General features: G+C 38.7%; 1 protein-coding gene across 5 annotated transcripts in view; it reads left to right on the top strand.

The window, feature by feature from the left end:
• LPIN1 (lipin 1) overlaps positions 1–7,880 on the top strand; it is a 78,698-nt gene extending 70,818 nt beyond the window's left edge. For all 5 annotated transcript variants that reach the window (XM_018088825.2, XM_018088824.2, XM_018088828.2 and 2 more), the window contains 3 exons: positions 1,266–1,380; positions 3,399–3,502; positions 4,351–7,880. In XM_018088825.2, the coding sequence (XP_017944314.2) occupies positions 1,266–1,380; positions 3,399–3,502; positions 4,351–4,510 (379 nt within the window). In that variant the 3' untranslated portion in view covers positions 4,511–7,880. The remainder of the gene's footprint in view (positions 1–1,265; positions 1,381–3,398; positions 3,503–4,350) is intronic.
• Positions 7,881–12,840: the final 4,960 nt, after the last annotated feature.

The following is a 12,840-nucleotide window of genomic DNA, read 5'->3' as shown; positions in this document are numbered from 1 at the left end:
CTTCCTAATTCAGTGAAGCATGTCAAGTGATTACTGAAAATATTTTAAGCTAAGTTAAAAGCTGCTGTGACAGGATATATTTCATTAGAATTTTTAATGGAAGGTTGTTCAGATGTTCTCCTGATTGAGTGACATGCTACAGGCAATCTTACCAGTCACGTTCTAAATATAAGAAACTGTGGAGGTATTATTGTGCACTTCTCAGACTGATTAAACAATAAATGCAGTGAAAAGGTAGTTACTGTTATCTTATGCTCCTCATATCTAGAAATACATTTAAAGTGATACTATTTTTGGTATCTTGTTTAGACTAAAGAATGCCCGTCTTTCAGTGTACACTGTTGTAACTGCTGTGGTGTGTGGGCAATAAATTACTGCAATGTTATCCATAGATTTAATTATTCTAGGTTTGAGATCAGGTGTATGCAAGGAAAGATAATTTTATTTGTCTATTGCACATTCTCAAAATTTGATTTATACACGGATCTCCTGTTCCAAAGTGCTGTTTTACTCCTATGAACTTCACATCTTCCTTGACATATGTGTTGGTGCTAGGATCTGGGATTCTGAGCTTCTTAAGCACTTTTGTGTCATGCTGGCATCTTCCTATGTTATGGGAACTCCAGACTCTGCCACCTGCTGAGTCTTCTTGCCAAGAGAAGCTGTTGTGAAAGGGCTTTTGCCCAGGGATGAGATAACTACTGTGTTCATTAATGAATTTTATATTCTGTAAGGAGAACTTAAGAGAAATAGAAGATTTCTTTATTCCTTAACTTTTGTTAATTAGCCCTGATGGAGGATCCTGACTGTAGAAGTATCTTAACAGGCTGAGTTGCTTCTAGCACATATGGTGATCAGAGTCCTTTTAAAAATAAAATTTTAAGAAAGGCGCTATACACAGTGAGGGCTAATGTAATCTCTGAATCATTCTGCAGTTCACAGGAGGCAGTTTATTTGATGACAGTTTATGCCTCAGAGGGCTTGATTTAGCTACTCCTTGTAATCCACCATCCTTGCTCAGTAACCATCTTTGCAATGTAGGTTTCAATAGAAGTTCCCTTGGATTTATTTACTGTACCCATTATGTAAGCTTTGGAATGCTTGGGTTTTGTCTTCATGAGCACTCTGACTTCAAAAAGAAGTAAGAGAAGAGTGGGTGCTCTGTATCAGTATCCAACTAGGCAAAAATGTTGAATAAAGAAAATAAAATGTTTTGTTCTGTATTTCATGTGTACTTATTCAGCTTCCCTTTTTTATAATTTCAGGGAGGTCATAGAAAAGAAGCCAGAAAAATTTAAAGTTCAGTGTTTGACAGACATCAAAAATTTGTTTTATCCTAACACAGAACCCTTTTATGCTGCTTTTGGAAACAGACCTGCTGTAAGTAATAGCTGAATTTATTTCTATTGCAGAGAATAGAAAGGTTGCTGTTATTTCATGGTTCTGTTGCATTAGAGCCTAGAAGCTGTAAATGAGAGTTAAGAATATTTTATTAGGCCTTGTACTAAGGAAAATATAAAGGTTCTTCAAAAATACCACAATGTAGGATGCATGGAAGAACAGCAAAATAACTATGTTAGATCTGCATAAATTGGCAGTTAATCTTGTGGTGAAACACTGATCTCCTTTAAATCCACACAAATACAGTGTCAGTGAGATACCTGTGGACACATAGAAAATATTTCAGATTAATATTGGTGGGACTTACACTTCAGACTCTGAGTACACTCAAAAGACCTTGGATGTCTCATTGAAGTCAAAAGTTTCTACTTTGTATGGAAAGTGATAAGTTTGACATGGAGAGGAGAAGATAGATCTCTGTCACTTATTCGGAGACTGTATCTTTGGGCCATAGATGGCTCTCACTCCTGTCCTAGGCCAAAGAATAATTTTATGCATCTAGAAAAGGAAACAGTCTCAGGAGCCAGGGCAGAGGTGGGGACCATGGCATGTCTTTATCCCTTCTTTAAAAGCATTATGTCAGAGGTGACAGGAGGTCCTCACTGTCCAATTGCTATATTAAATTGTTGTATCCTACACAGCTTAACTTCTGTTATCAAGATACCTTTAAACATATGATTCTGAAATAACTTTTTAAAAACTTTTATGATTTTGTATTATGGATGAATCTATTTCCAGTTCCATTTTTTGAACCTCAGGGAAATAAAATAGAATAATTATTTTCATTCATATTTGAATAAAATTTCAAGTAAAACACTAAGTTAATTTTTCTGAGGTAATTGCTGATAATTCACTTCTCTGATTGCTACCAGTGTACAGGCTTCAGGTGTGTGATGTGCCACTGGCTTTGTGAAAATCAGGATCATAACTTTCTCAATTTTCTACTCTGCTTGTTTCGGTTTTGCTTTTTTTTTTTGTTTTATTTTTCCAAGAACAAACTCCAGAAAATTTTTGTACTCGCGGGTCTTACAGGTGTAGACAGTGCATGGACTGCCAGATTGCTGAATTCTTGAAGTGACTGCTGTTCACTTTTGTTCAGTTAATTTTTTCGGAACACTCTTTACGATGTAGATATAAAAATAATCTCTGTATCTTCATTAACATTCCAGTTTTTTTCACCACCTTGGCTTTTAAAACCATGATTTATATTAGCAAAATGGAAGATTATTTTTACTCTGATCTTCTGGGAGATATTTTCATCTTTGGTTTTGTCAAACTTTTCTTCAGAACAGATCAAAACCTATTTATTGCTTTCCTTAGCAATCTGGACTTCTTAGAAGACATTCTTAATTCTTACTTCTAATTGTACTTCCCATAGTTGCATCTCCATTACCTGCTGGGGTTCACTGCTGCTATTTTGGCATATATTTCTCGCTTTCCCTTCTTTTGCTCTTGCTCTGACATGGAGCATGGCACAAATCTGAACTCAGGAGCTAAGAGATGTTTCCAGGGATTTTAACGTAGACAAATTTGCTATGACTTCCTTTCGTGACCTTGTCCTTAAAAAACAATTCTTCTTTTATGTGTCAGTTACGTTTTAACCTCTGTACACTAGATACACAGTACAATGCACTCAGGAAATTAAATACTCTCTGAGAAAAAAAAAAGGTGCTTTTACACCAAATATCACTAGTTTTTAATTGAATGTTATTGTTATGTCAAAGGAAAGTTATTGAAAAAAATTACCATGATTTTGATTAATAGTTTAAACAGATCAATAGATTAAACTGAAGTGGCAAACTCTTTACCTAGCAGCAAATCGTGAGTTAGATTTACCTCATTTGTAACATAATGGAGAATATCAAGTACACAAGAACTAAGTAAATTTAGTACCAATACTTTGTGAATATGTTCTTTTGTGTAATATATTCCAGCAAGAATAAACATTATAGTGCAAAGATAGAATCATGATTTCTCTTTTTTTCTTTTCTTTTTAGGATGTTTATTCATACAAACAGGTGGGGGTTTCTTTAAACAGGATATTTACAGTTAACCCCAAAGGAGAACTTATACAGGAGCATGCAAAGACAAACATCTCATCGTAAGTAATCTCTTATCCCTAACATCTTATGGACTAAATTAATTTACTGTGCTAAATTGAGACTCAAGTTGCCCAAAGATCCATTCAATTTTAGTAATGAAAGATTCCTTAGAATACTTCAAAGAAAACATAAAAAATTTGGAATAAAATACAGACTTTCCACTTTCCTTCAGTTAAGCTGACAAAAGGATTTTTTTTCTGTATTTAATATAATATATCCCATCTACTTTAATCATGTAAAAGAATTTTAAGTGTATGATTTAGTCTGCATAAAAATGAGACTCACTAGTTTACTGAAGCCATCTGTCTTTTCATGGCCTTTTCAAATTTCCTTTTTCTGGAGCTCCTATCTAGAAGAGCCAGAAAACAAAATCTGAAGAGAGGGCTGAGTGCTTCCAGCAAGATGCTCAGGCACTGGTAGCACCTACCACTGGAAATGACGTTTAGTAATGTCAAGAGTGTCCTTAACTGAAGGGGAGCCATATATATAGGTATAAAATAGGAATAATCAGTTGAGCAGGGAGCTGCTTGAGCAAAGCTAGACAGAAATGGAGATGCAGAATGTGGTGCTTGAGTATTTGATCAGATAATCTGGGTGTAAGATGGCATCTGTTTCTTACTAGGTAAGTATAATTTGTTAGAATTAATGGATTAGAATGAATTTCTTATCTGAGCTGTGAATCCTTTCTGGAAACTGTTCACCAAAATTGAGTTTAGTTTCATTCCTTTGAGGAGGGTGACTTGTCCACCTTGTCTGTTGGTAGTAGTCATGCCTCACTGGTTGTGGACTTAAAAAAGTTCAAAATAAGATGATCTGAAATGGGTCTTTTTATTTGTTTGTTTTCCAGCTATGTCAGACTCTTTGAAGTGGTAGATCACATTTTCCCTTTGCTAAAAAGAAGCCATTCTTCAGACTTTCCTTGTTCTGACACCTACAGTCAGTTCACCTACTGGAGAGAACCTCTGCCACCGTTTGAGACTCAGGATGTACATCCAGCCTCGTCTTAACTGCATCTCCAAACCCTTGGCCTCTGCTCAAAGAATGAGTTGGCTTGTATTGATGGGACAGCAGGTGGCTTTTGCTGTTGACAGTTCACCTGGAATCTGTGATGTTGTGAGCATTGTATTCTTTTGCTGTGAGCACACTTAGAAATGCTTTTTCATATTTAGTCACGTTTCCAGACAAGAGGAGTCTTGCTGGGAATAGGAGTTGCATTTCTAGGTCTTCACCTGGCTCCTCAAATTGTGCCATGCACTTTCATTGTGTGAGGTCAAATAAAAGTGAACTAATGTTGGAGTTGCAGTTAAATGTGCCATAAGGTTGTAAGGTGGTTCCATGTCTGTTCTGCATCACTGAAGCCATCTTTCATCTCGTCAGAACCGCTTGCCAGTAAGGGAGCTGAAGGTGCTCGCCGTTCCTGACATCGTCTGGTGACACGGACGGGGGTTGCAATCCATACATCAAAATTTTTCTCTCTGAAGGAGCAAATGATTCTTCCCATTTCCCCTTGATTGACCAACAAACTGTTTGTTTAAGAGTTAATTACTGGTCTAGATCCTCACTGATATACATCAGTATAGCTGTCAAAGCCAGTTGAGCCATGTTGATTTATTCCAGCCTGTTTTGACATGGGATATTTCTGAGGAAATAAATTATGTGTAGTCTAAATAGAAGATAAATGAAATAGGATGGCCAGATTCTGCCAGTCTTTTTCAATTTGAGAAGTATCATGCTTCAAGAGTAGCTATTTGGATCAAGGTAAGTGGGCAAGTGGAAGATACAGGCTATACTGTGCGTGGTGCTCACATTACTGAAGTGGGTGATTTTCAGTAAAGGCATTTTACCCACACAATGTGCTGAGGTTCAAGATTGTTACTGAGCCAAGAACACTGAGGATTTTGTCAAAATGGAATAGTTTTATTTGAAACATTACTTTGACTAAAATGTGACTTTTGATGCCGGTGAATGATGCATCTCAGGTTTTTACTGTATGGGTTTTTTTGCTTTGTCTTGTAGTGTAAAAAATGGATACTTTTAGTGTAATTTACTCTCCTTTAAGGTAATGAACTCTCCTCTTTCATATTTTTTTTCCTTATTTATCCAGACACAAACTGTAGTTATTTTTTTTTGCTACCTGCTTTTGACAGCCTTAAGACTTAAATATGCATGCTAAAAGCAATACTGCAGATCAGTTGATGATGTTTTCCAAAAGGTCTGCCTTTACACAATGTGGTAGTTCAAATGTGGACTTCAAGTGCTCACATGCCAAATGATTCTCAAATGTGCTTGTAGTTAGGAAAGTAACTTTTTTTTTGCTTCTAAAATATAGTGAAAAGTCTAATTGTTCTGAAACACTGAAAATGGCAGCATGGGATTCTATGTATATTGTATTTCAGTATGGCTAAACCCGTGGTTCACAAGCTGTGGTCTCTGCCAGCTTGTGATCTCTGAGACTGTGGTACGTTTTACAGCTGCTTTGTAGTTTTTTCAGTTAAGAGTTTAATAACAGGAAGGCAGAGTGGCCCAGGAGAAATTTTAAGATATGATTATGGTTGTTATCACCCAGAAGTTTTGGAATGGCTGCTCTGTATCACATTTCTTCTGTTACAACAGATTCTGGTTTTGCATGTCAAGAGTGATGGCAGTGTAGATGGGATGGTAACTGTACGAGGGCTTTTCTAACTTTTAGTACTGCAGACTTTATCTGGTATGTCAGTGGGCCAATTTATGATTTTTCTCTGTGCCTTCAATAGTAATAAATATAAGTGCAATCCTTTACACAGCTGCAGTGTGCAGTGGTGAGCACTCCCTAGGTCTTCCTTTCACATGAATGCTTCTGCTTCAGGCAAGATGCATGTCCACTTTGGAGATACCAGGATTAGACACAATGAGGAACAAATGCAGATTGATTGTTCTCTCTTGGAAGTTTGAAGAAAATGCAAATATCTTTTTACTTAAAGATGGAAGAAATGTGGGGTGGATTTTCTGAAAGACAGGCGATGGGGATTGCAGGTTGCCAAACTGAGATAGTTACGTCTCTAAATATAGCCCCATGTTCCTTTAAGTGTCTAATAATATTTATAATTAATGATTGAATAAATCGATGAATGTCCTAACTGCATCCTATTTAAATTCAGTTTTGGTAAATGCCTATTTCAAACCATTTGTTATGTACAATAAACCTAACTAACCCTTCTCTTCAATTAGAGGCTGCCAGTTTTGTCGTATTTATCCTTAACAATAGTAAAGATCAATTTTCCTAAGATATTACACACAGCAACTCCCAAAAGAAAATATGCTCCCTGAAAATTCTCCACAATTAAATGATGTGATATGTTTATTTATAAATTAATAAATAGGTAATCCAAGGTTGTTTGTCGCCATTTGTATTTCAAACCAAATGATAGTGTGAATAAGGGTCTGTTTTAGTTCTGTCAGACTGTAGCTGTGGTGAAGTGCTGGTGCAGGTAACCCTGAGATGCTACAGAATCTGTCCCAGAGCTTTTCAAGACTTGGTTAAACAGGGTTATAGCTGACTTGATCTAGTGCTGGCAATCATCTGCTTCAAGGATGAAGTTGGACTGCATGACCTCCAGGGGTCTCTTCTGACCAACATTTCTGCTTTTCTGTGACATTAAAGCCTTACCACTGACATGCTGTGTACCCCTGTGTATCCGAAAGTTGAAATATAGCTGAACAGTGTCAGAAATGTGTATTTGTAAAATGTTTATCAAATTTGCTCACAAAGAGACACTTATGAAAATCAAGGGTTTGACCTGCTAGAAACATCACCATACTTTTCCAGAAAGTATAAGACGTTTTGATTTGGTAGCTGATTAATTTTAGCATAATATTTAAACTGCTTTGTTAATTCCTATAGAAGAAAAAGGGATCGTTTAACGAATTCCTACTCTTTCTGTGAAAGAAAAAATACCAACCTTGTTTGCAGTGTAATGCTGGGTTTTGTTACAGAAAGAATATGCCAACATAAGTATGCAGACACATTAAATCACACTACATTCAATTCATGCAATACGCAGAAACTAGTATATGCAGCAGTGAGGAGTGACTAATGTTTATTTTCTTCAAGCTGATGGCCACACCACTCCAGCTGGGTCATGAGAGGAAAAGAATACCATTAGTTACGTTGAAGATAAAATGTTACTGCTGTAATTTGGGGAGGGAGGAGAAAGAGGGTATTGGGTATTTTTATTTATAGATATGGATTATTATTATTTCAAAGCCTATTTATATACAGTATTTACTCTGTATATGTATGTGCTACTGCAATGATGAAAATAATTTTAACACTTCATTTTGATCTGAATGCAACAAGGGTAGAAATATATATTGTAATAAAGGCAAATATAAATTTTTTCCTGACTTTTCTATTTTTCTGTATCCTTTGACAATGGCAGAGTGCTTTTGAAGAACTACTGAAACCTGTAAAGTGTGGCTTTTGTAGCTCCAGTCTCTGTTACCTGTTTCTTATTGGAGATATCCAGTGTAACTTGCACTATTTTTGCAGTTTGGCTACAATGTTTTACCCTGAACCTTTTCAAATGCAAAGAGTTTGCTGATAGATGGGACCAGGGTCTGGTCTAGCTGTTTTGAGATATGAGAGCAGCACTTTGAAACCAAAAGAAACCAGACAGGAACTAGAGCAAATTGGAGCTGCTGGGAATCCAACCCACCCCAGAATTTTTTTGAATCTTTGTTTCGTGTAATTCCTAGTGTGACCTAAGCAAAAACTAGCCGTCTGTTTTGAATGGAGATGTTGTCACTCATGGCAGTGAGACCAGATAGTCTATTTTTTTGTGTCTTTTTTTCTTTCTCCTCTTCTTTGACATTGGCCATTCTGCTGTGGAGAAACCAATACCCTTTTTTTTATCTGCTGTCCCTGAGAACACAGAGCTGCCTTTTTCTCCCACTGCCAGGTTTGCTGAGCAAACTGACTGCAGTGTAGTGATGCTGCCAGGCTTGTGTGTGCTGGTATGAAAACAAAGATGTTAGGGGTTGATAAGGCTCTGCGACATCTCAAGTTCTCTGTTAAAAATACAAAAGCAGCCGTATTTGGGCAGCCTGCAGTCACTGCTTCTTCAGTCTTCTTTCTCTATTTTCCATGTGTCTCTTGCTTGTATAAACATTTACCCTGGAGCTCTGGAGACAGACTTTGAAATGAAGGTGCCCTTTTAATCTGAAGTCAGAGAAATGGTGCTTTTGCATCAGCAAACCAAACTTTATAAGGACATACTCATTGCTCCTGGAATATCCCATTAACACTAGAGGTACAACAGTCTGAGGGAGGAAGCTCCTGAGGAGGGAAGAGTATGGAGTTAGAGTTTTTTTGACGCCTTGAGTAATGTAGGGAATATTTCCAGAATACTACGTGTTTGTCCTTATAAATAAATATGCATTGCATATGCTATCAAGTACCTCAGGATAGTTCATTGCAAGAGGCAGGCAGAAGATGGCTTGTGCTGAGATAGTGCCTAAAATTATTATTATAACTTTCAGCTCTTCCATGAAGGCATAAAAAGGGAAGTCTGAAGGTTGTTCTTAGTATGTTTTAATTTGTTTTGGTTTGTGGGTTTTTTTTCTTTTCATAGAAGTCCAGCAAAGAATGGTGGTGAATGGAATATACTCACAGTGCCACAACCTTAGATAGTCCCGACTCTTTTTCCTGCAGTAAAATACAGCCCCTCATTCTCTTCTGCAGCATGTTGGAGATATGCAATGAAAGGGTTGGTTGTACATCAGAGGCAAGAGACTGGCTCTAAGGAGCACCCAGCAGTGGTGCTGAGGAATAACAGCTGCTGGATGCTTTGGGAAGAGATCTTCATTAAGACCTTTCCAGTCACTGGGATGTGAGGGAGAAAAGTAAAGGTAAAATGAGAAATTAGTTTTCTTCTAGGAGGAACTTGAAAAAGGGAACAAAACCAGAACAAATGGCAAAAAAGCACCTTCTTGTTCCTACCCTTGTGCTGACCCTGGGTGGTACTGGGTCAGGTGCTGAGTTCCGCCTTTTGCCCCTTAAGCAGCACTGCCTGAAATCCCACGTGTCTGCGCTGCACAGAAAAGGTGAGAAAGCCATTTTGGCTTCGTTTCCCAAACAGAAGGGAATAACACTGAACAAAAGGAAATCTATACTCAAGTGTCCAAGGGACACTGCTAAGAGCAAAACAAAGTTGCAATTACAGCTAAATTTTAAGCTTATGTAAGGACTAGGGCTTCTTTATTATTTCATGAACTTGGGAAACAAAGTTTTCACCTGCGGTATGTACACCGCTGTGGTACCATGCGTGCATCCTTTTAATATGGCTTGCTTCAGTGAATAAATACAGACATCATCATTTTTCACCCTATTTAAGCAAGTGTTTAACTCATCCCTCCCTGAGCTGAAACTTAGGCATGTTCTTAAGCACTTTGCTGGATTAAGCTAAGTAATTCCAAGAAAACTGTGTGCTGGGGAGATGCAGTTTCTGAGCTGAAGAATTGATCTGGCTTTACTAATGGTTACCCTTGGACTGGTTTTTAGCCTCCAGCACTGTCAGGTGTTCTGCCTATTGCCAGCAATCTATTTATTGATACAGGAAATCCATTTTGCCTTGCCTTGCTTTTAATGAGTTTTGCAAGCAAGTGGCCCCTTCCTGTGACTCATTCTGTGTTTTCTGAGAGGGAGATTGTGGTTTTAAGTTTCACGTTGGAAAGTAACCGCTGTGTCTGCTTTCCTTGTCTGCTGGAATCTCAACAAGAGGAATACATTTTGGAACAAAGAGATGTAAATGGAGTAGAACAGTTCATGTTTCTTTGCAAAATTGTATAAACATCCTTCTTTTAGGGACAGTTAAAAACACTAGTGCAAAGTGAAAAGAAGTCATGTTTTAAAATAGCGGCTTTATCTTAGAACATTGCTGTTAACACGGGCAGAAAAAGACATTTTTCCTGGTATCTCTATATGTGTTGGCTCTTTAATTTTTGGATATTTGTTGGCTATAAATCAAACACTGGAGGCCTTTCTCTGATTTTACTGACACAGGAGCAGCTCCATTAGCATCTGAATGGCTGCTCAGATATGGACAGTTACAATTGCCATCTGAAGTGTGAATAGCAAGAGCTACAGATTTCCATCGAATACATGATCCCTCTCATCCCTTTAGAATACTGGAGCCAAAGAGGTAGGAGATGTGGGTGTATTTGTTTCTGAGTTTTGCCAAAAATATGGTGGCGGAAGGGCAGAATCCTCAGCAGGCTCGGACCGTTAGCACTGAAAACTTAGATTTACGTTAAAAACAGCCATAAATACATCAAAACCAATGACCAGGACAGTTTCCATTCCCCATTGCTAGATATAACTATTTATATTTTGGGCTCAGTGGCTATGTCTGTGCAGACAAATCACTGCCCAATAAAGGGCAGAGGTTGTTTTTAGGCACCCTCACCAACGGGCTCGCTTGGCGAGTGTCCAACTGCTTGGCTACCACATAGGGGAATTGCTGGCCTCTGCTGACCCTCAGGCCGTGCCCAGCCCTTGCTTGGATGAACACTGGTTACCCTGGCTCAGGTCATGCTGGGGACCTTGTTGTCAGCATACTGTGTGCCAGAGCTGGGGCTTGTGCCCTGACACTTTGCTTACGTGTCTGCGCTGTACCTGGGAAGAGCCAGATCTGGGGTTTGGGTCTGAACTGTAGATCCTTTCCTTATGTGTGGGTAATGAGATATTGGGGCCTCTCCTTCTGGAGGTTTTGGTATGCGCTGGGCTCTTCCTATGCCTTAAGAAGGTGCTTCAGTTCATCTGTAGTTCAGTTGAATCTCAAGAGGAGGCACTCTGGTCCTGAACTGCTTTCACCTCTGTCTGCTGCAAGCCTGTGCAATATTAACCTATGTTAGGGAAGCTGCAGTTCTGCGAAAGGCCAGAAAAATCTAAAAGCTCTGCTAGCACAGGCTTCTTAGAGTTGAAGTGTGAATGGAGATATACCTGAGAGCAAATCATACCTGAGAGCAAATAAGCACTTTGGAAAAGCAGAAATTCAACAGATCATACTTCAAATGTGACCTTCCTGTTACCCTTCTCCACTGTCAAGTTCAAGTTGGCAGAGACAACAATTGAAAGGAAAAATTGTGAGGCTCAGAAACTGAAGGAGTTTTATTAGAAATGTACTGAGAAGAAACAAAGAGGAAGAGCCAATATTATCATACTCCTTTCCCATAGGGATCCGGATATATAAAAATACAGTGCTCTGTATTGGGGACTTTGTTTCTTGCTGATGTATTGTGTGAATGACAACAACGTGAAAAATGTCTTTATTTCTCAAAGTATGATGGAGTGGGGTGGGTTTTGGGGGGATTGTTTGTTTAGTGTCAGTAACAGATTGTATGGAATTACAGTGACTTAGGGAGCAGTTCAGCTGTTCACACCTGCATTGCTTTCTAATGCAGCCTCTGCACAACTTGAGAGCCTGCACAGGTATTGCACCTCTCTGCAAAGCTCATTTCCTCTAGCTCTGGATTGCTCTTCTGCACATCATTGGCATGGAAACACTTCCATTTCTTTCAACCTAGTACATTCTTGTAAACCAAAGCTATGTATTCTTGGGTAGCTGATCTGATCTGCCAGTTTTGTTACTGCCTAAAGGAAAAAGTCACTCTCTCTTTTTCCTTCTTTATTCCTCCTGATTTTCTACTCCACTGTACTTCTGGGATAGTTTTGTTCTGTGTTAGTGAACTAAATGGGCTCAGAGGGAAGCAGGACCTTATGCTTCTGTCTATGTCCCGTGAAACTGGAACCTCAATTTTACTGTGTCCATACCAATTCTATACCTGACCTCTTTATTCTTATAGTAATCATCGTATAATTGTGGGCAGACCTTATAAAGTGACATGCCTGGCGTCTATCACTGAACTTGAGAGCATGGACATAACCACATTCAGATGAGTCCATGAATGGTACCACATCATGTAAAGAAACTGCAGGATCAAAACCATCTGCTCAAAACAGAGGGACTGATAAGGAAGAAAAACCTGGTCCCAAGTAAGGAACTGGATCCAGTCCATGCCCTGACACAGAAATCTTGTGTTGATTGAGGTGAATCCTTCACTGTGCTTCGAGCAGAAGACAGGGATGAAGGCAGTTCCTCTGTTCCAGGCATGACCTGCAAACAAGGCACTCATCATGGCTCAGCTTCACAAACGAAGATTTGGGAAAGGCTCTATCCACATTTGTTACAAGCACGCTGGTGGCCAATAAGGCCAATATGAGATAGACACGTCCAATTGCAAAAGGCACAGCAGAAGGATTCCTTGGGTGGTATATTCTGCAAGGCACGATTCCTTCTAC

Source organism: Manacus vitellinus, unplaced genomic scaffold, assembly GCF_001715985.3.
Source record: "Manacus vitellinus isolate BGI_N305 unplaced genomic scaffold, ASM171598v3 scaffold_11_pilon, whole genome shotgun sequence".
Lineage (NCBI taxonomy): Eukaryota > Metazoa > Chordata > Aves > Passeriformes > Pipridae > Manacus > Manacus vitellinus.
This window is presented reverse-complemented; position numbering and strand designations above follow the sequence as displayed.